This window comes from Equus caballus, chromosome 2 (assembly GCF_041296265.1).
Source record: "Equus caballus isolate H_3958 breed thoroughbred chromosome 2, TB-T2T, whole genome shotgun sequence".
NCBI lineage: Eukaryota > Metazoa > Chordata > Mammalia > Perissodactyla > Equidae > Equus > Equus caballus.
In genome coordinates, this window is record NC_091685.1 from 24,535,302 (window position 1) to 24,558,929 (window position 23,628).

General features: G+C 53.3%; 4 protein-coding genes across 5 annotated transcripts; 2 read left to right on the forward strand and 2 right to left on the reverse strand.

Annotated features, from left to right (window-relative positions):
- Positions 1-793: 793 nt before the first annotated feature.
- Positions 794-4,155, reverse strand: FAM167B (family with sequence similarity 167 member B). The gene is made up of 2 exons (XM_001503806.5): positions 1,966-4,155; positions 794-1,270 (listed from the first exon to the last, which is right to left on the reverse strand). The coding sequence occupies exons 1-2, from the start codon at positions 2,224-2,226 to the stop codon at positions 1,040-1,042; spliced, it is 492 nt and encodes a 163-aa protein (XP_001503856.1). The 5' UTR covers positions 2,227-4,155; the 3' UTR covers positions 794-1,039.
- A 97-nt stretch (positions 4,156-4,252) lies between these two features.
- On the forward strand, positions 4,253-10,813 carry LOC100055965 (myotubularin-related protein 9-like). The gene is made up of 11 exons (XM_001503810.5): positions 4,253-4,379; positions 4,529-4,848; positions 5,030-5,138; positions 5,377-5,502; positions 5,619-5,792; positions 6,304-6,530; positions 7,916-8,077; positions 8,263-8,404; positions 8,487-8,707; positions 10,266-10,417; positions 10,497-10,813. The coding sequence occupies exons 1-11, from the start codon at positions 4,281-4,283 to the stop codon at positions 10,628-10,630; spliced, it is 1,866 nt and encodes a 621-aa protein (XP_001503860.2). The 5' UTR covers positions 4,253-4,280; the 3' UTR covers positions 10,631-10,813.
- A 54-nt stretch (positions 10,814-10,867) lies between these two features.
- On the reverse strand, positions 10,868-18,417 carry EIF3I (eukaryotic translation initiation factor 3 subunit I). Of its 2 annotated transcripts, XM_001503817.7 has the most exons (11): positions 17,824-18,417; positions 17,638-17,730; positions 16,241-16,328; positions 15,868-15,933; positions 14,764-14,913; positions 14,554-14,681; positions 12,388-12,498; positions 12,180-12,269; positions 11,788-11,861; positions 11,167-11,259; positions 10,868-11,039 (listed from the first exon to the last, which is right to left on the reverse strand). In XM_001503817.7, the coding sequence occupies exons 1-11, from the start codon at positions 17,824-17,826 to the stop codon at positions 10,958-10,960; spliced, it is 978 nt and encodes a 325-aa protein (XP_001503867.5). In that variant the 5' UTR covers positions 17,827-18,417; the 3' UTR covers positions 10,868-10,957. The 2 variants fall into 2 exon arrangements, with proteins under 2 accessions (XP_001503867.5, XP_014592797.1); XM_014737311.3 differs by lacking the exons at positions 17,638-17,730; positions 17,824-18,417 and adding an exon at positions 17,454-17,637.
- TMEM234 (transmembrane protein 234) lies at positions 17,842-23,624 on the forward strand. The gene is made up of 5 exons (XM_001499962.5): positions 17,842-17,961; positions 18,302-18,453; positions 19,197-19,263; positions 22,498-22,590; positions 22,870-23,624. Exons 1-5 carry the CDS (start codon positions 17,946-17,948, stop codon positions 22,962-22,964), a joined length of 423 nt encoding a protein of 140 aa, XP_001500012.1. The 5' UTR covers positions 17,842-17,945; the 3' UTR covers positions 22,965-23,624.
- The last annotated feature ends 4 nt before the right edge of the window (positions 23,625-23,628 follow it).

Here is a 23,628-nt window from a genome sequence, read left to right on the forward strand (position 1 = left end):
AGTGGTTAAGTTCTCACACTCTGCTTCAGCGCCCTGGGGTTCGCAGGTCTGGATCCTAGGCACAGACCTAGCACCATTCCTTAAGCCATGCTGTGGAGGGGTCCCACATAAAGTAGAAGAAGATTGGCACAAATGTTAGCTCAGCAACAATCTTCCTCAAGGAAAAAGAGGAGGATTGGCAACAGATGTTAGCTCAGGGACAATCTTCCTCACAAAAAAGAAAGAAAGAAACAGATTCAGAGGTTAAGGGACCTCTTCAAGGTCTGATAGAAATAAATGGTGGAGTTGGCTTTGAACCCACTCAGCTGCCCATCTACCTAAGTCACCTTCCATGAGAGTGATTTAGGATTTTAAGTTCTTCCCTAGTTCTGATCTTGATAAAAATAGAGAGAAAGAGGCTGGCCCCGTGGTGCAGTGGTTAAGTTCCCGTGCTCCGCTTTGGCCGCCCAGCAGTCACAGGTTGGGACCCTGGGGGAGGACCTGCACGCTGGTCAAGCCACACTGTGGCGGCATCGCACAGAAAATAGAGGAAGATTGGCACAGAGGTTAGCTCAGTGACAATCCTCCTCAAGCAAAGAGAGGAAGATTGGCACCAGATGGTAGCTCAGGGCCAATCTTCCTGACAAAAAAAAGAGAGAGAGAGAGAAAGAGCTGGAGCTGTGGAGGAGATGGGAATCCATCAGTCCATCTCCACTCCCACCCCGGGCTTTCTCTCCTGCAGTGGATCCCTGGTCCCAGCAACAGACGACATACAGCGACCTTGGCCCTGAATAAATGAGGGCAGAGACCTTGATGGGAAGCAGAAAGGGCGTTTATTGAGGAGCGTGGGCTCTATGAGCAACTCCCCTTCCTCCCACACACCCCCAGCTGGGCCAGCAGTGGGGACAGGATGCTAGCACTTTGTGCTCCCAGAGAGCTGAGTGCCGCCCCATCCCCCACCCCCGCCAGGTGCTGGCGCCTCTGGGGCACCCCTCCTTTCTCCCTTCCCCAAGTCGGGTAGGGAAGGGGTAGCGGGCCCCAGGAGGCATGCAGGTGCCCCTCAGCAGAGGGTGAAGCGCCGCGCGCTGATGTTCATGCGCGTGAGGCCCAGATGCCGCAGCGGCGGGGCCAGGGCCAGGCCAGCCCCCGGCTCCAGCTCCAGCTCCAGCTCCGCCTCGTCCAGCAGCTCCTGGTGCAGGTGACAGGCTTGGTCCACCTTCAGTCGATGCAGCTGGGCCCGCAGTCGCAGCAGCTGCCCCGCCAGCTGCCGGTCCTGAGCCTGCATCTCCCGCTGCGGCCGAGAGGGGGCGTGAGCCGGCTGGATCGGCCCTCAGCGGCTAAGCGCCATTCTTCCCTTCCTGGCAACACCCTGGGTCTTTGCGCTGGCTGAGTCCTCCCCACCCCCTCTCATCTCAGCTTGCTCCCTCCCTATCTCTCAGATCTTGCTCCTCTGCACTGGTGGTTCTAAAACCGGGCTAAGGAGCCATTATTAAGCAAATACAGGTGCCTGGGGCCCCATCCCAGATCAACCAAGCAGAATCCCCCATTTGGAGCCTCCACATGTTTATGTTTGCACATGTTGGGTTAAGAGCCACTTATTCAACACTCGCCTCAGATTCTGCCTACAGCGTGGTTAATGCCTCCTTTTTCACTTCGTTGTACTTTTGAGGTATAGCAATTCCCAAAGTAGGGGAGGCCATGCCCTCTCCACCTATAACTGGTGGCCCCCAAGAGCAGGGCTCTGTCCCCTGAGCCACAGGAGCACAAGGTCAGTAGGTTGGATGGAATCCTTCTTCAGCATGGCTCCCTGAATAAAACACTGGACAAGTCTATCCCTGGCTCCTCAGCCCCAAGACAGAGCCTGAGGTGTGGGCAGTTGCTGGAGGTGGGGTCCATTCTCATCCCCTCCCCACACCCGTGGTCTTGGGTCCTAAGGAAGACTGGCCCCAAGGCCCTTTGTAAGGCTGCTTACCCCACCAGACTCACCAGCTCCCGTCGGAGCCACTCAAGGGCAGAATCCATTGAGTCAAAGCCGCAGATTGCCCCAGGTCCCCCGGGCTCAGGTCTGGCTTGGGCCCTGCGCCAGGCCTGGCTCTGGACCCGGGCTGTCCACTCCAGGTATGAGGGCCGCCGTGTCTGCAGCTGCAGCTTGGCTGTCAGAGCCTTCACAGAGTCCAGGCTCTCTTCTTCCTCATCCTCCTCATCTTCTTCACCCACTGCCTGGAATTTCAGTGGCCCCAGGGACATGGTGAATTCTGGGGTGAGTGACAGGGCAAGGCTACAGCTCTGGGATTAGGGAAAGGCTGGCAATATTGCCCAGGGAGAGGTGGCAGAAGCGGAGGTTGAAAGAAATGTGCCAAGGAGTGTATGATGGTGAATGTTCAAGGTGGGTCCCGGAGGCTGAGTGTGTCAGGGTGGGTGAATAGATGAGTGTGGGAGGCTGAGTGTGCAAGGGCTGGGATTTTCCTGAACTGCTAACCCGGGAGCCACGTGATGCCCATCCGGGTGGGAGCAGGAGGAGCCCTGGTCCTCTGGCCCCTGGGATGAATTTCATTGTCTTTGCCCAGAAGGAGACACCCAGTTCCCAGAAAGGAAGTTGCTCCAGGATAAGGAAAGCATCATTCACACCAGAGTCTTGGCCTTCTTCCCAAGACCCAAGTTAAGAGAGCGAAGAGGGGATAGGAGGCTGACTAGCTGCCCCGTGTCCTCACTCATGATACCTGCCCTTCAGCAAAGGAATAGTGTCCAGACCCTGGCCTGGGAGTCAGGAGACCTGGGTTCTGGTGCTGGCTCTGTGGGGCCTTGGACAAGTCACTGCCTCTCCGTTGGGAGCTAAATTCTCAGGAACTTTAGGTTCCTTTGGAAATCCCTTGAGGACTGCGAGTGGGGTAAGGACAGAGCTGTGGATGGGCTCCTGGACCTCCTTTTCCCCGCCCCTCCCAGGGCTCCAACCAGAGCAGTTCCCTTTTTAAAGTTTTGTATTGAAATATAACACACACATAGAAAAATCCACATATCATAAATACACAGCTTGATGAATTCTCCCAAACAGAACACACTTATGTAACCAAGCAACAGAGAACTACCAGCATCTAGGAAGCTTGCTTTGTGCTCCTGGCCTGGCACTACTCTCCTAAGGGTAATACTATCCTAATTTCTGACAGCACAGATGAGTTGTGCCTTTTTGTATACTTTCCAGTGGTTCTCAAACTTTAGCATGCATTGGAATCACCTGGAAAGCTTGTTAAAACAGATTGCTGGGCCCCACTCCTGGAGTTTCTGATTCAGTATTTGTGGGGTAAGACCCGATAATTTTCATTTCTAGTGAATTCCCATCCCAGCTGATGCTGCTGGTCTGGAATTTTACAATTGGTACCCTTTTATGTCTGGTTCCTTTCATAGAGCAGTTCCAATTTTATGTTTATATTATGAGAGTCCACCTATGATTTCATTTTTTTATTCGAAAGGGTTTTTTTTTAGGAAGATTAGCTCTGAGCTAATATCTGCCAATCCTCCTCTTTTTGCTGAGGAAGCCTGGCCCTGGGCTAATATCCATGCCCATCTTCCTCTACTTTATATGTGGGATGCCTGCCACAGCATGGCGTGCCAAGAGGTGCACCCGGGATCCGAACCGACGATCCCCCGCCCCCAGGGCCGCTGAAGCTGAACGTGTGCACTTAACCGCTGAGCCACTGGGCTGCCCCCAAAGAAGGGTTTTGCATACACAGGCATGCTCACGTGCGAGCGCGCGCGCACACACACACACACACACACAAGCCTGGAACCTAGTGGACAAGAAGGCCCGAGGAAGGCAGGAGTTTGTCTTAGTCTTCTCAGTAATCAGGACTTAGGGAAGTGTAGGCACCAATGTTTAAGAAGTGAAGGAATAATTGGATGGATGGAAGAGTCCTCTAGTAAATCTGTTTAAACTCCTGTAATTGGCCAGCTTGAGTGTGTCTCTTGCCAGACTGAAAACCCTATGAGCAGAACTTTCCTCAGTCATCCTTGGGTTCCAATACCAAATATAGGGCCCAGCTCAGTGTATGGGCAATCCATATTTGGTCAAAGGATGGAGTGAGAGGAGATGGGGCTCCCTAGGGCAGGACTAAGCCAGAAATGGCCCCCATAGAGGGCGCCCTCAGGCAGGGACTTCCAGCTGTGGTGGAGGAGGGGCACCAGCTACACAGCTGCTTGCATTTAAGGTGGACCAAGGGATTTTCCCCAGGCAGCCTCAAACATAGGGGAGGAAGTACAGCTCCCAGTTTCACACCCACGCTTTCCACCAGGGTACAGGAGAAGAGATGATGTTTTTCTTTCTTTTTTCAGTCAGCGGGAATGCCAGCAACCCAGAGTTTAAAAAAAAGAAAAATAGTGAGTGCCTCCTGCGACTCAGGCACGAGGTAAAGGGCTTTAAGTAAGATTATTCTCCCCATTTCACAGATGACGAAATTGAGGTTTCCTAACAGGTTCTGGCTTGGGTTCTCGCTACCTGGTGTTGGCAATAGAAGGGGGAAATTCCTGTGAAACTGTGCGATCTCTTCCACCAAAGGGCCTCCTTAACAGCTGTCCTGCCGGCGTCGCCAGCTGCCCAGCCAGTTCCTGTCCCTTTCGGAGCCCGCGCTCGCCCCGCCTGAAGCTCCTGGAGTCTGCCCTTCTCCTGGGCCCCAGGCCCACCGCAGGCGGAATGGAGTTCTCAGAGCTGATCCGTACTGGCCGGGCCCAAGCTGAGCTCCTGCGGGGCCCTGGGGCGCCCCCGCTGCGCGGCACGCTGTGCGTCACCGGCCACCACCTGCTGCTGTCGCCAGGGCCCCAGGCGACTTCAGACTTGTGGCTGCTGCTGTTGCGTAGTGTCGACTCCATCGAGAAGCGGTGAGACGTGGCGGGGGCGTCCCCGCAGTTGCGGAGCGCGTGGCTCTGTCCGGAGAGGGGGAAGGGCAAGCACAGTTGGAGCTGGTACCCCCCTGCATAACGTTCAATCCTAAGAAACTCGTTTCTCCTCCCCTGGTGTATGTGCCTGGGGGACACTAAGCTTAAACCCGTCCGTCCCTAGGGTCGCGGGTGACTCCGGCACCATCACGCTGCGCTGTAAAGACCTGCGAGTGCTCCAGCTGGACATTGAGGGCGTGGAAGCGACGCTGGACATTGCCCGCTCCATCGAGGTGTGCCAGGGGTGCACCTCTTAAGTGACCCTTAAGCTACCGTTATCCCGTAACGAGGGGAGTAAACAGGGGCTATTGCACAAGGGGACTCAGCATCCAGTTATCCCAGGGCACAGCTAATGTCAAGGGGATGCAGGGTGGTCTGGAGTACGTGGAAAGGCGGGAGCTGCAGAGAGACTAGAAGGGCGCGGGTGAGATGATTCCGATCTTTTTCATATGCCCTGACTTCCTTCCCCAGGCGCTGTCCTCCCTGGAATCGGTCATCACCTCCTTTCCATTCTTCTACCGTCCCAAGGGCTTGAGATTGGGCGACGCCTGGCACTTCCACCCGCCCGAACACTACTACAAGCGAGTAGCTCGCGAGGTGGGCGCGGTCGTGGGGGCCAGGGGATGCTAGAAGGGCCGGGCCTGGAGGGGGCGCGGGGACGGGGCACTCACTGGGTGTCCTAGACCTAGCCTTCGCCCCTCCCTGCGCTGCAGACCAACGCGTGGCGGCTGAGTGAGGTGAACGAGGACTTCAGCGTGTGCCCCAGTTACCCCCGCGCCGTGATCGTGCCTCGCGCGGTGGATGACGATGCCCTAGCGCGCAGCGCCCGCTTCCGCCAGGGAGGCCGCTTCCCTGTGCTCAGCTACCACCACGCTCCCAGCGGAACCGTGAGCCCCGCCCTCCCGACTCCGCTGCTCCGACCCACTGCCTCTCTCCTTGGCCCTCTTCTGCACTGGCCGGCCCAACTCGCGGCTCTGCTGCTGCCCGAGCTCGGGCCCCATCCTGGCCGGGCCTCATCCTGCGTCCAATCGGCCTGGCTCCCTCCGCTCAATCCAGCCTTCACAGTCTCTGACCCCGCCCCTCTCCTTGGTTTGGGAGTCTTGCCTTTCTCTGGCTCCGCCCCCGGCGGATCTGGGCCGCTGGAAGCCTAGTCCCTTCTTTGTCAACCCAGGACAGGCCCACGGTCTCCTCATCCGGTCCCTCCCCTCTCCGGCCACCACCCACACAGACCTGGGTCCTACGCCTTGCTGGTCCCGCCCATAAGGCTCCTGCGCTCCAGCCCGCCCCTGCCAGCTCAGACCCGCTCCAGTGTGTGGACCTGGCCTAGGGGCTCCCAGAGCGAAGTTCCTGAACCAGGGCTGGGTGGGTACGGCTTTCGAGCTGAGTCCCTGTCCGCAGGTGCTGCTACGTTCCAGCCAGCCCCTGACCGGGCCCCAGAAGCGGCGCTGCGCTGAGGACGAGGAGCTGCTGCGAGCTGTGCTGGCGGGGGCTCGCCCTGGGGCCCGGGGCTTCATTGTGGACACGCGTTCGGCCCAGGCCGCCAAGCAGGCCCGCATGACTGGCGGCGGCACCGAGGCCAAGGCCGCTTACCCTGGCTGGAAACGGCTGCACCGGCCCATGGAAAGGTAAGGAGCCTTCCCATCCTCTCCCAGGTTCTCTCCTGCAGGACTCTTCACGGATGTGGGGGGTGCGGGGTGGGAGGTGGGGTGGGGGACATGTCTTCCAGGAACCTTGAGGACTGTTAGGCCTTTCTTGGTAGCCATCCCACCAGGTGGGCACCCCACTTGCACACCCCCGCTGACAGGACTCTACTTGCTAGGCACCCCAACTCTGCCTGGAAAGAAAAAGCAGCTCTTTACATTAAACTGAAAATATCTTCCTGGAACAACCTCACCACACACACACACAAGCTCCTCCCCATTAGTCTCCTGTACCTGCACAGTTGTATCTGTTCCCTCTGTCTCCATGTGATGGTAGTACCAAAAGGAGGTTCTGAGGGAATTTTTGTGCTTTGAGGAAAGTGGACTGCTCCCCTATCCAGACTACAAAACTCTATTCATTTCTTCCACCGACACTGACTGAGCACAGGCGCTGAGATGGTGGCCTGAACAGACACGGCTGAGATCAGCAGTAAGCAGGCAGTTAGAATTCAGTGTGCGAAGTAGCCTCACACAGGAGGTGCCCCTCTCTTAGGATAAGTGATCCAGAGAAAGTTTCCCTGAGAACAGGATGCTTCAGCTGAGACCCGAAAGAGAAGGAGGAGTTAGCCAGAGGGCTGGAGAAGGACATTCCAGGTGGTGGGAACTGCAGGTCTGTAGGAGCAGGGAGCCTGGTCATTTGTCCTGTTTGGGGAACAGCAAGTACTTCATTACAGTGGGAGTGTAGAGAGTGGGGTGGAGGTGGAGATGGGGCTAAAGGGGTGACAGGGGCCAGAGCGAAAGTCTTGAATGCCGTGATTATGAGCTTAGACTTTATCCTACAGGCCGTGGGAAGCCACTGAAGGCTTTTAAACAGGGCTGGAAAAGTCTCCATTAGATTCTCTGGCTGGAGGTCACTAGTGATCTTGAGCAGAGCACTTCCTGGGAAGTAGGAGCAGATACCAGAATCCCAGGAGTGTTTCTCTTGTCAGACTGGGGCTTCCCAGGGAGTACCTCGACAGAGTGGGGGACTTCAAGGGTACTGTGACACTTCCATCAACTTGGGTTTTCTCCGCGCATTCTGTTTCCCCAGAGGGCTATGTGACCCTTCCCCAGATGATGCTCTTCCCCTCCAACAGACTAGGTCTTCCCAAAGGGTCTTGGGTGTCTTCCATCAGATAGGGGAATCCTCAAGAATACTGAATCACTTCCATCAGATTAGGTGGGCTCCCCAAAGGGTCCTGTGTCCCCCTCACCAGATAGGTTCCTCTGAGGGTTCTGTGTCTCCCTCACTGCTCTGGAGCACTTGTCCCCAGGCTGTGCTCACCTAAGCTTGGGCTGGGGGAGGGATGACCAGACTCCCATTTGTGCAGGGGGCGGCCCCTCCAAGAGAGCTTTGTGCGCCTGGTGGAGGCCTGTGGGGACCTGGAGCAGAGCATGGACCGCTGGCTTAGTCGACTAGAGGGCTGCCGCTGGCTGGCACATGTGAAGGAGGCTCTGAGCACCGCCTGTCTGGCAGCACAGGGCATGGAGAGGTAAGGTCCCCCCACCCCCACCCTAAGACAGAGAACAAGACGGGATGGGCAGGACTCTCAACCCCTGGGCACAAAACCATGTCTCAGTAAGCAAATACAGCCTAGAACTGGGCCCATTCTATTCCTGGCCCGGCCACCCCAGGCAGGGAAGGTGTGACTGCTGTTGATAAGCCCTGGGTCCACAGGGAAGGGGCCTGCATCCTGGTGCATGGGGCTGAAGGCACAGACAGCACCCTGCTCGTGACTTCACTGGCCCAACTCATCCTGGACCCCTTGAGTCGGACCATGACTGGATTCCAGGAACTGGTGGAGCGGGAGTGGATCCAGGTAACTGGCCACCTAGCCCCAGCCTTACCCCTCCATCCAGAAACCCCGCTTCCTTGTGCCCATCACTCTGCCCCCTCCCCAGGCCGGCCACCCCTTCCAGCTGCGCTGTGCCCACTCGGCCTTCTCCCACGCCCGCCCCAAGCACGAGGCACCCACCTTTCTCCTCTTCCTGGACTGCGTGTGGCAGTTGGGTCGCCAGTTCCCGCTGTCGCTGGAGTTTGGGGAGGGGCTGCTGTTGGCGCTGTTTGAACACGCCTATGCCTCCCCTTTTGGCACCTTCCTCTGCAACAGCGAAAAGGAGAGGTGAGCTAAGGGGGTATCAAGGTGGGTCAGGGGGCAGGCACAGGACAGGTTGGATACCTGCTGCATCAGCCCCTTCCTCCCTTAGAAGGCATCTTCCTCTTCCAAACGGGCTTGTCTTTTAGGAAAACTCTGCCTCCTCTCCTGCCCTACCTTCAAATCTCACACTTCCCCCTAACTTCTACAAACCCAGAGATGGATGGGTCCAAGGCCAGTCCTTCAAACCTACCCACTCTGTCCAGAGCCAAGAGCAAGTGCACCCCTAGCTTACAAACAAAGACTGAGGGAAAAGTTGTTGCAAAAATACATCATTTCTGGGGCTCTCTACCACCTTGCAGGGTTGATTCTAGCGAAGCGACCTTTAGAATAGAGGTTGAAAGCTGAGTCAAATTGTTTGGGCTCAAATTCTGGCTCTGTGACTCACCTGCTGGGTGATCAGAAGCAAACCTGAGGGGCCGGCCCTGTGGCTCAGTGGTTAAGTTCGAGTGCTCCACTTAGGGTGGCCCAGGGTTTTGCCGGTTTGGATCCTGGGTGCGGACATGGCGCCGCTCATCAGGCCATGCTGAGGCGGTGTCCCACATGCCACGACTAGAAGGACCCACAACTAAGATATATAACTATGTATTGAGGGTATTTGGGGAGAAAAAGCAGAAAAAAAAAAGATTGGCAACAGTTGTTAGCTCAGGTGCCAATCTTTAAAAAAAAAAAAAAAGAAGCAAACCTGAGTCTGTTTCCTCATCAGTAGCCAGGAGAGGATCATAACAGCCACTGGCACATAGTGGGCCACAAGTGGGAGTTATTTTTATTATTTGGTTGGCTTGTTGCATATGCTCCCAGTAAGCCCCCATAAGCCATCTTTCATCAGAGTAAGATGTGGTCGGGAGGGTTCACTCCTCTCCAAAAAGGTGAAGATCGTGGTTAGCTATCTTTTGTTGCTTAGCACCCCGCCCCCCACCCCGTTGTTTTCACTAACTCCACTAATGGATCATCCAGGTTAGAAACTGTTATCTTTATATACCTCCCTATCCCCATCCTTCATATTTAGCCTTTCTCCTAAGAATTTCTTACTTAGTCCTCACCTGTCAAAGCCCCTAATCCAAACTCTTTCCTTTCCGAGAGGACAATTGGATGATCACTGCTCTGTCTCCACTTTCATTAGCTTTTTAAAAACTCATCAGTTCACACCTATCATATTCACAGTGGGCCCTTTCCCACTTTCTTGCTTTTGCTCGTGCAGTTCCCCCTCCTGTGTTTCCATGTTTTTGCACATCTGGTGAACTTCTGCTGCTAGACCCAGCTCAAATGACACATTCTGAATTAGCCTTCCCTCACACTTTCAGGCAAAGCTAAGCAGAACTCCTTCAGAACTCAGATTTTGTCTTGTTCCTGGATTATTCTAGTGCCCAGTACAGGATCTGACTGGCAGTAACGTTTGCAGGAAAAAGGAGACGTTACCACTGCCCCGGGGTGGCTGTCACCCTACTAACCAGCCCTCTCACCCTGGCCCCCCGTCCCCCAATCCCAGAAAGCATAGCTGAGTCTGGAAACTCACTCCCTCCAGATGCCTGTGTGAAGTGAGGACTCGAACACACTCCTTGTGGTCTGGGCTCAACCAGCCAAAAGAGCAACGGAAACTCCGGAACCCGCTCTACGTCCTCAATCCCTTGGCCATCTGGCCCTCTGTGGAGCCCCAGAGTCTGCGACTGTGGCAAGGTGACCCCCCTACTCGTCCTTCTCCCCTGGGGAGTTATCGCCTCTGCTCAGCTTCCTTACCTGTCCTCCTCCTCCTCAGGCCTGTTTCTGCGCTGGACCCGCCCACCTGAGCCTTCAGAGGCAGCGTGGGAGAAGGTGTGGCAAATAGTGACAGATAAGGAGAAGACAGAAGGCTCTCAGCCAACAGTGTCAGCCTCTGAGCCCCAGCCCTGAGCGCTGGCTCCTTGGATAGTGGCTGAGACGTTCCTGAGACCTCTCCAAGCCCCTCAGCACCTCTGGACCTTGGATGAGGGTGCCTGCAACCCAGCCTAGCCCATAATACTGAAGTTCCAGGTGGGAAGTATTCAAAGTGAAGGGAGAAGGTCCAAATAATAAAGGCATCCATGATTGGCATCAGCTCGCTGGGGTGTCACTGAGAAGGGAAAATGATGAAACAGACCCCATAAAACATCTGACCAGTAACAATTTATTCCCAAACTGATTTACTTCTCATAGTCCAAAACCTTCCGGGAGCCCGGGCCCAGATGGAGATCCAGCTTCTTAAGCCTCAAACTCAAATTCAAAGTACTGTGGGTCGAAGTAGTGGATGCGGACATAACCATCTTCTCCGCCACTGCTGTAGCTGGAAAGAGAGAGCCAGGGACCAGTCAGACACCTGCTCTGGGGGAGGCAGGCCTGTGGGGCAGGGCATGGGAGAGGGGCGGAGACTGGACCTGGGCCGAGCCTAGCTCCCTTCCCTGGGGCCCTACCTCTTGCCATCAGGATGGAAGGCAACACTGTTTATAGGCCCGAAGTGGCCCTTGACTCTTCCAAACTCTTCTTCAAAGGCCAAGTGGAAGAACCTGGAGGAGAGAGAGTGGTGAGAAGGGACAGTTAATTCACTCCCCATGTCCTTCCAAAACACTCCTCCTACCACTTCCCAAATGCAAACTGTAAAGTGGGGAAACTGGGGTAGGGAGAAATGAAGGTGAACAAAATAAGATGAAGTTAGGGGAAGATTGGACCCAAATGTCTGCTTGACCTCCTTACTAGCTAACACCTCCTTACTATGTGCTGGACAGTGCTCTAAGAGCTTGACGAAAATGAACTCATTTATTTAATCTGTACAATCCTATGAGGTAAGTATATTTTTACTGTCCCCATCACACGGTCAAGGATGACTGGGCACAGAGAAATACAGTGATGTGTCTAGGGCCTCAGAGTGAGCCTGAGGGTTCATGCTCTTAACTGCCATATTGCACCCTTGTCACAGGAGGGCCACAAAGCTGGCTGCCAATGAAATAAGAGAAGTCTCCTCAGTTATGTGGTTTGTGTCCTTTATGAAGACACCCCATGAGGTCTGGGTTTAAGAGAGCTCCCTCTTCCTTTACCTGGCCTCAAACTTGCCAATCCTGGTGGAGGTTGTGGTTACATCCATGGCTTCCTGGCCACCACCCAGCACCACCTGAAGGGAAGAAGAAACTCTAGACAGGCCCAAAGGACACAGAAGTCCATTTTCTGTTTTTCCCCCCAACCCCATAAGCTTTTAAAATCTCCCATCCCAGACTGGGAGGCTACTGAGGGCAGGGGACAGATACTTCAGCTACCTCTTGCCCTGTCCCTTGGGACTTCCCAATCATCCAGCCTTGTCACTGTTCTGGGAATCTCCTCTCTGCCCGACACCATTCCCATCCCCGAGTTTGTATGTTAATTGCTAGACAAACATCTCGATCCTGAAAGCATTCGGAGGCTTCAGCAGGAAGCCCAGGTGGGCTTCCCTTACATGGTCATAGTTGGGAGAGAGGGCAGCTGAGTTGACAGGACGTTCTGTCCGGAAGGTCTTCTGGTGTTCAAGGGTTGTAGAGTCAAAGAGCTGGAGAGAGAAGGCAGGGGAAAAAGCTGTAAAAGGAGCCTTGGTGGGGGAAGTCAAGGAAGATGAGAGCCATGCGGGGGGTGGGAGCAGCTCCGCCAGAACCCTTGTTTGGGCTCACCTTGGCTGTGTTGTCCTTGGAGGCAGTGACAAACATGGTCATGTCCCTGGATAACTGGATGTCATTGATCTGCCGGGAGTGCTCCTTAACGTTCACCAATACCTCTCCAGACTGGGGACGGAACAAGAGGGAGGCTCTGACCAGCCCGAACCCCATGAGCCTCATTGCTTAGCCAGGCTTCTCTCCTGCTTCTTGTCCCAGCACGGGGAGGGGAGGTCTGGGTTGGGACCGCGCAAGCCCAAGCATCCCCTGAATCAACATCTTCTCCCTCTCCCAAACCCAAGCCTACATCCTAACCTGGCCCATGCGTACAAGTTTCATAAACACTGCTAGTCCACCTAGGAAAACACATGTTTATCATGATAAATCTATTCACCTACTAATTCGTCATCATATTATAAGGGGTTAGCAGTTTCCATTTATTCCTTCTTTCAATGAATATTTATTGAATGGCTACTATTTGCCAAGCACTCAAACAACTTACTTCATTTAACCCTCACAACAATCCCATGTAGTGGGTATTTGAATGGAAATTTTAACAGGAAAAAACTAAGGTTCAGAGAGGTGGGGTGACTTCTGGGGACCACACGACTAGTAGGAGGCCGAGTGCCCGAGCCCGTCCCCCTTCCCTCCCAGGGTCTTGGTCACAGTCCACGAGGACGGCTGCGTGTCTGTCTTTTCTCAGGTCTCCTCAAAGGGCCATTTCGTCTCCTGATTTCCCTTCCCACTAAACAACCTGCTAGACTGTGCAGCACAGAGAGCAGAGTTTTAGAGTCTGCCCTTAAAAGTACTTCTCTGTGCTTCAGTTTATCTAGAAAACAAGATTACTAACAGCCCACGGCCCAGGCTCACGCTAAGGGTACTGAGACGGTGTCTTATTTGACTTTGTTGTGACAGCCATCTGGCCTATGCTCTGTAAACAGTTGTTAGACGACTAAAAGGCCTTGAGCGCTGTGCCTCACATATAGTCGACCCTCAGAAAACTTTCATTTCCTTTCCTTAATTGTTTTTACCTATTCTGAGAGAAGGACGTATTTTTGTCTCCTCCATCAATGTGGACACATGGTAGGGATGTATCTGGCTTCTACATTTTGGGAAACAAGTACCAGCTTTGCAGTCAGGCCTGCCTGGGAGGCACAGATCAGCTCCATTATTTGCTGGCATCAAGCATTATTTATACCTTTGACCGTGGTTCCTGTTCCCTTCCTGTAGGTAGGCATGGTGACTAGTGAACCACGGTCAGTGCTTGCTGTGTGACTGGCTAACCTTTATGGTGTTCCATTCCAGCTTTCCCTAGAAACCCAGGCACCCAGCTCAGAAATCTGAGACAGCCTGGACTTGACCCCTTCCTTACCCCTCCATCTCATCAGTCACCCCTAGATATCTCTCGACTCTGTGAGGTACTCCACCATCCCCATGGCTACTTGCCTAGTTCAGGTCCATTTTCTAAATTATAGCTTGCAAAAGCTTTCTCAAGAGAAAATCTGATCATCAATAAACATTTAAAGATTCTCTACTGTCTAAAGGAAAATCACAACTCCTTACCTCCTGACACTCAAAAAAATCTAGTCCCTGTCCACCTTCCCCAACACTGCATTCCAATACTAGACTCTTTCCTGAAGAATCCATATACTCTTAACTGAGTGCCTTTGCATGTGCTGCTCCTTTTGCCTGTGAAATGTCTTTCTCTTCCTGCTTGAAGCTCCATTTACTCTTCACGGCCTACTGTACATGCCAGCTCCTCTGTGACAAAGGGCACTTTCTGCACCTGGTTGAGACCTCTACGGTGGTCTCAATCTGACTCATGTGCTAGCCATTCGTGAGTCTGTCTCCCCCGGGGCAGAGCCCACATCTGATTCACTACTTTGTCGTCAGAGCCCAGCACAGTGCCAGGTACTCAGTGGGGGCAGGAAAATGCTTAATTGTGATCATTATTAACATATCCTGAGTACTCTGTGACAAGTTTTTCAAATACCTGATGTCATTAGATCCTTGAAACATTTTATAGAAAACGGGCTCAGGGAAGTTATGTAACTTGCCCAAGATTACACAGCTAGGAAGTGGTGAAATCTGTATTTGAATCCAGCCCTTGCTCTTAACCACTGTGCCATCCTGCTTCTCGAAGGGAATCATTCTGGTGGGCTCAGGCCCCACCAAGCCCCTTACCTTGGCACTATACTGGTTGAGCTCTCCGCCCTCGTGGCCCGCGATGATACACTCCCCTAGGGGTCCCCAAACAGCACTGGTGATCTTGGAGTCGTTGCAGGGGATCTTCATGTAGGGCTCGTTGTTGTCTGTGTGGGGCAGCAGCTGTCAGGCCCTGGGCTCCGGAGTGGTACCCTTCAATTCAACCCCAGCCCTGGCCTCAGCCCTCACCGATCTGGCTCGGATCCCGCAGGTCAAAGAAGCTCACAAAGCACTGGTAGCCCATCTGCTTGTCCGTGGAGAACATGATGATGTTGCCCCCAAAGTCAAAACCACAGGTCCGGACAGCTGAATTGGTCTTGAGCAGGGCCAGCTGCTTCCCTGGGGGCAGGTAGAGTCTGGGCTACTGCCTGCCCATTGCCATCACAGGGAGGACACTACCCCTGCCTATTGTCACATCTCACTGTTTCTCAGGCTCTAGTGACTCCAACCCACCACCTCCTCTTCCTCACTGCTAGGCTTTGGCTCGAGTCTCCCAGGCCCTCCTCAGACCTCCTGCTCATGCGGCACTGCTCACAGTGGGCTGCAATATATCTGTTTCCCCCTCAGAATACGCTCCCCCACAGCAAAGGTCTGCTCTAATTTCCCTGTGTCCCCAGTGCCCAGCATAGACCTGGCATGGAATTGGGTGCTCAGTAAATATTTACTAAACAGAGCAGCTTGATAGGCTCCCCCGTCTTTAGTCTCAGTTCTTTCAATGCTCCCCACTGCTACCTGAGCTTGCTAAAACTAAACACAGACCACCACTCTTCCCTGCTCAGGGATCTCCACACCATGCCAACTCCTACAGAACAAAGCCAAGCTCCTGAGTTTGGCACTCAAGGCCTGTTCTGGCCCTAGCCTGCCTCGTCTTCTCCACTGACGAGCTATTTCATCCCTCAAGAAGCAGGAACTCCTGCCAGATCAGATGACCTGGACATGACACTTGCCATGCTTTCATTCCTGTATGTGCCAAAGTGATGACCTCTTTCTCATCCTTTAATCCCCAGCTCATATGACATTTACCTTGGGAAACCTTTCCGGGCTGCTTCCATCCCCTGCCAGGCAGTCAGTTACTTGTCTCTGGCCTTCCACTGTGCTCTATGCTTCCTCTCCCATGGCTCATATCTCACTTGTAGTGCCTCTTTTCTCAACTGTCTTCCTTATTTTCTCATCTGTCTCTTGTTCCCTAGCTAGGAACCATCTCTGACCTTATCTCTATTTCCCCAGAACCTGTTCACTTAGCACACTCTAAGTCCTCACTGTGTGCTGAAAAAGTGACTAACCCAGGCTTACCTGTTTCACAGTCCCAGAGACGACAGCTGTTGTCAGCCGAGCCAGTGAGGACATGCTTGGTGTCCCCTGAAGACGGTGTTAAGAAACATGACTAAGTTCTCCTGAAGCCTTATCCACCTGTCAGGCCAACTGAATAACTGCTCTGCTCAGCCCCAAAGAGCTTTTCTTCCTCTCTCTTATGTCAGAGGCTTCTAACCTCCTCATCCAGAACTGGAACTTGTCCTGAATGTTCCCCCAACCACTGAACAAAGGGAGTAGGAGGTTTCATTCTCTAGACCCACAATAGCACCCCAAACTCCCAACCTCCAATTCAGCAGCCTTTCCATTGCTGGCAGACCCTGGGAGCATAGACTCAGAGCAAACACAAGGATACAGTCAGCGTCCACACACCACACAGCTCCAGTATGGCCCATGTAGGTGCCCAGCCTCTCACCATTCACGGAGTACCATACGTTGACAATCTGGAGGAGTCAATGACAATGTGACAGGATGGGACACATCCCAGGCAGAGCAAGGGCCTCCTATTTCGCCCCAGGAACCCTCAGCAGCCTCTAGCTAGGCCAGATTCTGCTCTTTCCTGCTCATCTCTTGGGAAACAGCAGGTTGCTGGTAAAAAGACCAACTCCTGGATTCTTCTCCTTCCTGCAGGTAAGCAGCAGGGGAGTCAGGAGGCTTGCAAAAATGTCTCCATCTGCCACTGTCCCAGCCCTCTCCCAGACTCTTAAACCCTCGGAAGAATAAAAGGTCAAGTTGAGTGCCAGTCCAGAAAAACAGTAGTCTTGGTGTCCTGTCCAAGTGGGAGCAGGTGGTTGTAGGGAAGCCTGGATTCCAGTCCTTGCTCTGCCACTGTCTCACTGTATCATCTGAAATACAGTGCTTTCCCCCTCTGAACTTCAGTCTTCCCCTTTTACAGTCTTCTGCAAAATGGCCGTGACAATAATGCCACTTTCAAAGGGTAGCTGTGAGGCTCCAATAAAAGGATTAAGGAATTTGAAATATAAGTGACTAACATTAATTAGGCACTCATATGCACCAGGTACTGTGCTAAGCTCCTTACTCGAATGATCTCATTTAATCCTAAAGACAATCCCATGAGGGAGGTACTATCAGTACCCATATTTTACAAAAAGGGAAAGTTTAAGTTTAGAAAAGTTAAAGGACACGCTCAAAGTTGCATTGCTAGTGGATGCAGGGGTCAGGATTCAAATCAGGTATTTGGCCCCAGAGTGCCCACTTTTACCATTAGAGTTAACGTCATCCATATGAAGGTGCCTCAAAAGGCAGTACTGTGAGAGGCTGTTTACACTCAGTGAATGGCAGGATGGGGCCCAGAGGGACTGGCTGAAATGAGACCAAGGACACCTTTCTTAAGTCCTCTGTGTCCCTTGCCACCCAAGGATCAGCTTCCCCCTTCTAGAGGTGGTTTGTTCCCCTCTCCTGGTAGAATACTTTTGTTCTTCCCAGGAATGGTCTCCTCCTGGTTCCCTGAACGAGCTGACCTAGTCCCCGTCCTCATTCCACAATGGTCTCAGTTTTCTTCTCCTCGGCTACTCCCTTCTTCTATCAACAACTGAGTTCTTTCTCACCTTTCCTGGTAGAATGCTCTGGCCCACCTACCCCCAGCATGGTCACTTCTCAGAATGGGGCGCTCTTTGGTTCCCCTCTCGCGGCAAAACTGGCTTGTCCACCCATCGCCCTGCCAGGATGAACTCGCCCCCTCCCGGGGCCCTCCGCGTGATCCCGCCAGCCCGCCCTCCGGCCGACGCTCACAGGGTCCTTGGCCACCGTGAAGAGGAGGTCTCCCTCGCGGTTGTACTTAATCTGCGTAATGGACCGCTCATGGCCCTGCAGCAAGATCGGCTTCTGTGGGGACAGGAGGGGAGAGTCAGCGCCCAAAGTCGGCCCCTGCCCAGACCCGGACCCCTAGGGCAACACCCCCAAGTCAGTGGAACTTACCATCCCAGCGGTGACGCGAGGAGAGCGGCAACGTGAGTAGAACCGGAAGAAGCTTTGGGGCGGCTTCCGGATTCTGGGTCTCCGCCCCTTCGTTCCCGGAAGTGGAAGGGAGAGGCGTTGCCATGGCGGCGTCTCTCGGTGGGTAAGACGCCCCGCCCCTCCGTGGCTTCCCGCCCCTCTGTGGCCTTCCCGAGCCCCTCCTGGAGTTCGTTTCCGGCTCCACTTCCACCCCCACCTATCCCCGGCCCTTGCTACAGCCCCTAACCCCGGGCTTCTGGATTCATCTCCCTGGCCCTCCGGGGTCTGTCCTACCCGCCAGTCGCACCCGGGGAGTCAGAGAGCGAAGGAGGGAGGCGGGGGCAGCTAGCTGGGGATGGGAGGCCGGGAGAGGGCCAGCCGGGATGGGCGGCCGGATGAGGGCTGGGCCCGGCGGGTGGCCATTTGGGGGTGGAGAGGGGTCACTCGCATCTCCATCCAGGGCAGGTGCTGGCCTTGGTGCTGGTGGCCGCTCTGTGGGGTGGCACCCAGCCGCTGCTGAAGCGGGCCTCCTCCGGCCTGCAGCAGGTCCACGAGCGGACCTGGGCCCGGCAGTTGCTGCAGGAGATGAAGACCCTCTTCTTGAATACTGAGGTGCGTCTGTGAAAGGCCCTTCTCTCGAGGGAGCCGCTAAGAATTGGGTCACTTGAGTCAAACAAGTCTGGGTCAGAATCTGCACCCCACCATTTACTCGCTAGAAGCTCATGGACAAGTCAGTTTCATCATCTGTAAAATGATAACCATTTTATAGGGCAGTTGTGAGGGCTAAGTGAAGTGAGTTACAGGGCCTAGTACATAATTAGTTCTCAATCTATGGCTGCTATTATTAATACTTTATTATTGTCATCCCCCCAATAGACCTTTCCAGAAGGAGGGTGTGGGGCTCAAATTGGCCCTGGGGAGGGAGGTTAAGGGAGGATATGGAGAACTCCCTCTGATCCCAGTGCTGCCAGTCTGTGCTAGTGGGAAAGACAAGACACAGACACAACCACCTCTCAGGGCTAAGGGCTATGGAGAGGTGCAGATAGTTCAGAGGAGGGAGGCTGGAGCTAGGGGACTTGGGAAAAGCTTCTTGGAGGGAGTGACAGTTGGCACTCAGGGACTTGCAGGATGGGCGGTATGGGAACTAGGAGGGCTGAGGGAGAGGGCGTTCAGGACAAAGGCATGGAGTTCAGTCAGTAACTTTCCCTCTGCCCTGGGAGGGTCCTTTTCAGAAGGCTTAGCGCTCCCTGGGCCCTTGTAGCTACCCCGCCCTCCAAGGAAAGGCATATCTAGAAGCTCAGACAGTGCTGCTCAGTCAAGCAATCACACTGACTGCAGATTTCGTCTGTTTCCAGTACCTGATGCCCTTTTTCCTCAACCAGTGTGGTTCCCTTCTCTACTACCTCACCTTGGCCTCAACAGGTGGGTCTCTGGCTTAGAACTGCTATGCTTGGTGGTGGAGGCCACCTGGAAGAGTCACTTTGGGGAGGGAGCCTGAAACACCTCATTCCCAGGAGTGAGGGCGAGCCCACTGTCCCTGGTTCGCTCTGTGCCCTCTTCTCTGAGCAGTAGGGGCACAGTGGGCTGGCTATGAGTACGCTGTCAGGCACGAGGGTTGGTTTGAAGCCTGACAGTCGTGGGCAGCAGCAGCAGCAGAAGGAAGGTTCACCTTGCTGTGTCGAGGGCTGGCTTTGACGCTTTTGCTTCCACTGCGTGGTACCTGCTTGACCTTGAGCATGTCCCTTATTTGAACCTTATTTGGTTTTATACAATTGGCCTCCCAGCATTGAGAGGATTAAATTCAGTGTATGAGAAGCATCTAGCAGAGTAGCTGGTGCACACTATAGGAGCCCAATAAATATAAATTTCCTTTCCCCCATTGTTTGTTGACTGCCCTCTACTACATCAGATACTGTACTAGTTTTACACGTTGTATTGAATTCTCAACATGACCCTGTGAAGCAGACATGATTATCTCCATGTAGGAGATGAACTTACAAAACTATGGGCAGTTTATTTCGTCTCTAAGTCCCACAGCATGTCAGTGCAGAAGGGTTTGAACTCATCTTACTTAAAGATTATGCTCTTGAACTTTGCTGTGAGAAGTCCCCCTGTGGTGGCTTCACCGCCCCTGGAGTCTCATCCACACCCCCCGGGGACTTGAAGAGAGTTTGGGCTCCAAATAGCTCTGGGGAGCCCCTCAGAGGCCATGGAAGGGCAAGGGGCTAGGCCAGCCTCCAGACCTACCACCTCAGCTTCAACTAGAGTCACTCCACTTTCATCTCTTTTATATTTTGGGCTTCTCGTGAGACTTCATTTAAAAGAAAGTTTGAAAGCCTTGGGCTCTCCCTGCTGCCCGAGAATGCTGAACCCTCTGGCCAGCTGACTGCAGTTAGCCATTTACCAAGTTTTGAGCCAGTGGCAATTTTAGGATCCTGTTATCTCATCACCTACTTTGCCTCTGTCTTTTACCATCCACCCATTCTAATAATCAGAACAGTGGTCACTATTTATTAAGCATCTACTTTAGCCAGAGACTAATACATGCATTATCGTTTTTCATCTCGCAACAACCCTGTTGGAAGGAGATGCTGTTATCTTGCTCTGGCTGTTTTACCTTTGGGGAGCAGGCTCGGAGTGTTTGAATGACCTAGCCGAGACTATATAGGGAAACCCAGCTCTGCGTCTCCAAGGCTCTTGCTCTTCCATTGCCCCATGCTGCTTCCCTCCCCCATCTGCTGTTGTAAACCAGTGGTTAGCAGCCACAGCATTCAACAGAAAGTGCGCAAGCTTAACAAAGCAGCTCTGAGTAGGTAGGAGTTGTGTCAGCTTCTTGGATGGGTAATGCCAGCCATGGGGGAGCCTCGCAGGGGAGGAGGAGCAAGACAGTTCTGTGAGGCAGGTGAGGCCTCGGAGTGCTGGGAAAAAATGTGTTGAGGAGCGAACAGGAGCATCCTGGTGTGCCTGGCAGTTAGGAGTCTTGTAAACAAGTAACTCAGCTCCTGATGTATCCATTAGTTTTTTTGTTTTTGTTTTTTCGGTATGTGTATGATAAGAACACTTAACATGAGATCTACCTTCTTAAATTTTAAGTGTACAAAAATTAAATGTAATACATTTTAAGTTCACAGAGTTCTTAGCTCTATTAGTCTTTTTCAAGTCTGCTTATTGCGAGTTAATCACTCCTAGGCTCTGGTGACCTCTACATAAGGCCCGGCCCTGTGGGGCCTGTCCTGCACAGGTACCCAGCCGCCTACTTCTGACATTTTTTTCTTGTCTTTTCACTCCGTAAGGCCCAAGCCTGAGCTGAAACAGAAACAAAATGCACTTCCCCTGCTCCTTTTTTTTTTTTTTTTGGAGGAAGATCAGCCCTGAGCTAACTACTGCCAATCCTCCTCTTTTTGCTGAGGAGGACTGGCCCTTAGCTAACATCCGTGCCCATCTTCCTCTACTTTATATGTGGGATGCCTACCACAGCATGGCTTGCCAAGCAGTGCCATGTCCACACCTGGGATCTGAACCAGCGAACCCTGGGCTGCCGAAGTAGAACATTTGCACTTAACCACTGCGCCACCAGGCCGGCCCCCCACCTGCTCTTTTGGTTTGTCCATATCCATTTAGTTCAGTAAGGGCACAGCCTTGGGAGTCAGGCAGGCCTTGGTTTAAATCTTCAATTTGCCTTAATTTATGTGACTTCTTTGAGCCTTTGTTTTCTTTATCTATGCAAAATGATGCTAGTGCTCTTCTTGCAGTGTTGTTATGAAGATTAAATGAGATATGTACACAAAGCACCCAGCACATAAAATGAGCTTAATAAACAGGAGCTGTGCGTGGTATTACTGCAGTCATCCTGCTGCATCCTTTGGGCTTTGGGTGCCTGCCTGTCTGGATGTCCTTGAGATCTCAGGAACTCTCTTTTTTTTTTTTTGAGGAAGATTAGCCCTGAGCTAACATCCGTGCCCATCTCCCTCTACTTTATATGTGGGACGCCTGCCACAGCATGGCATGCCAAGCGGTGCCATGTCTGCAGCTGGGATCCGAACTGGCGAACCCCGGGCCGCTGAAGCAGAATGTGTGAACTTAATTACTGCACCACTGGCCGGCCCCAACAGGAGCTCTCTTTGAGTGCAAAGACCTCATCCTTACAGAAAACCAGGGTGGTTCCAGCCTTTGTAGTTCAGGTCTTCATGCTGTACTTCTGAGGGAGCATGGAATTTGGAGTCAGGAGACCTGGTTTGAAAGCTGAGCTTTGCTGTCACCTCTTCTGGGAAATGGAGTCCTGAGATATTTTTTTAAAGGTTGCCTTGGGGCCGGCCTGGTGGCATAGTGGTTAAGTTCATGTACTCTACTTCGGTGGCCCAGGGTTTGTGGGGGTTCAGATCCCAGGTGTGGAACTACACATCACTCATCAAGCCATGCTGTGGCAGCATCCCACATACAAAATAGAGGAAGACTGGCACAGACGTTAGCTCAGTGACAATCTTCCTCAAGCAAAAAGACGAAGAGTAGCAACAGATGTTAGCTCAGGGCCAATTTTCCTCACCAAAAAAAATCAATAAAATAAATAAAAGGCTGCCTTGATAATGAAATGAAAGTGTTTTGTGCTTAGAAAGGCATTTTTGCATCTCAGAGATTCTTTTCACTCTGATCACTCAGATCTGACCCTAGCTGTGCCCATCAGTAACTCTCTGGCCATCGTCTTCACACTGATTGTTGGCAAGGTCCTTGGAGAAGATATTGGTGGTAAACGTAAGTCAGGCCACTGCAAGTGCGGAAAGCAGCTACTTGGGCCTTGCCACCCCTCCTTTAGTCCTTTCCCAAAGCCATCTCCCAAGGGCGGGGGAGGAGAGGACCTTCCCCCATCCTGCCCCTTTCCTCTGCAGCTCTCCTGCTTCCTTGGGGCCATCAGAGTTCCCTTCCCTGGGGCCGTCTGGGGACAGACCCAATCCGAGCCCTTCCCTCAGCCCTGCACCAGCTCCTCCTGACACGGCTGGGCTCAGAGCCCCTCATTTCTGCCCATCCTCCCAGGAGCATTCGCAGGCATTGTGCTCACCGTGGCAGGAATCACACTCTGCATCACAAGCTCGGTGAGCAAGACCCAGAGGCACCCATCTACCCTTTGAGTGGGCCGATACCGCCCTCCAGCTCTGCTGTCTCCAGGAAGCCCCTGGGCCATGAGGTGCAGGCAGTGAGCAGATGGACCTAGCACTTCCCCCTGAGCCTCAGCTTCCTCGTCTCTTACGGGAATAACAGCTACCTCGTGGATCACAATAAGAGAACAAGAGTGAGAGGATTTTGGAACTTTCAAGTGCTGTTCAATGTCTAGGATTTAGCACAAGAGACTTCACACTTACCCTCAGCAACCTTTCTGCCTCAGCAGCTCTCTTCCTGCTGTCATGTCAGGCCACTAAGGCCCTAGCCCAGCCACTGTTACTATGGCCTGATCTGGACTATCACAGCAGCAGGGTTGATGGACTGCAGAATCCCTGCTGGGTGAAGAGGGCCAGCTTCATTCTTTGAGCCAGAAATGCAAACAGGAGGCCTCCAGGGCTCAGAGAGCATGCTGGCTGAAGGGAGAACTGCGGGGAAGAAGGCGCACTAGAATGGCAGATGTAAGGGAGAGAGCCGGCTGTCAGCCTTGCCCGTCCCACCCGTGCGGTGGGTGGAAAGCCTCAACTGCCCGCCCCTCTCACACTCCTCTGAGTCCCAACACTGCCTAACTCCAGCATGTGGCGCGATGACTAGCTAATAGTAGCCTGTAATAAATCTGTGGTAAACAGACAGAGG

Bases quoted from the DNA above. Each gene is read 5' to 3' on its own strand.
- FAM167B (XM_001503806.5), bottom strand. From the start codon at position 2,226: ATGTCCCTGGGGCCACTGAAATTCCAGGCAGTGGGTGAAGAAGATGAG. The intron at 1,271-1,965 runs GTGAGTCTGGTG...TCTCGGCCGCAG, and splicing joins AGTGGCTCCGACGGGAGCTG to CGGGAGATGCAGGCTCAGGA.
- LOC100055965 (XM_001503810.5), top strand. From the start codon at position 4,281: ATGATGTTTTTCTTTCTTTTTTCAGTCAGCGGGAATGCCAGCAACCCA. The intron at 5,139-5,376 runs GTGTGCCAGGGG...TTCCTTCCCCAG, and splicing joins ACATTGCCCGCTCCATCGAG to GCGCTGTCCTCCCTGGAATC. The intron at 8,078-8,262 runs GTAAGGTCCCCC...CTGGGTCCACAG, and splicing joins GCAGCACAGGGCATGGAGAG to GGAAGGGGCCTGCATCCTGG.
- EIF3I (XM_001503817.7), bottom strand. The intron at 15,934-16,240 runs GTATCCTTGTGT...CACCGTCTTCAG, and splicing joins GTGGTGTGTGGACGCTGACT to GGGACACCAAGCATGTCCTC. The intron at 14,682-14,763 runs GTGAGGGCTGAG...TGCCCCACACAG, and splicing joins GCGGGATCCGAGCCAGATCG to ACAACAACGAGCCCTACATG.
- TMEM234 (XM_001499962.5), top strand. The intron at 18,454-19,196 runs GTGCGTCTGTGA...GTCTGTTTCCAG, and splicing joins CCCTCTTCTTGAATACTGAG to TACCTGATGCCCTTTTTCCT. The intron at 19,264-22,497 runs GTGGGTCTCTGG...CTGATCACTCAG, and splicing joins CCTCACCTTGGCCTCAACAG to ATCTGACCCTAGCTGTGCCC.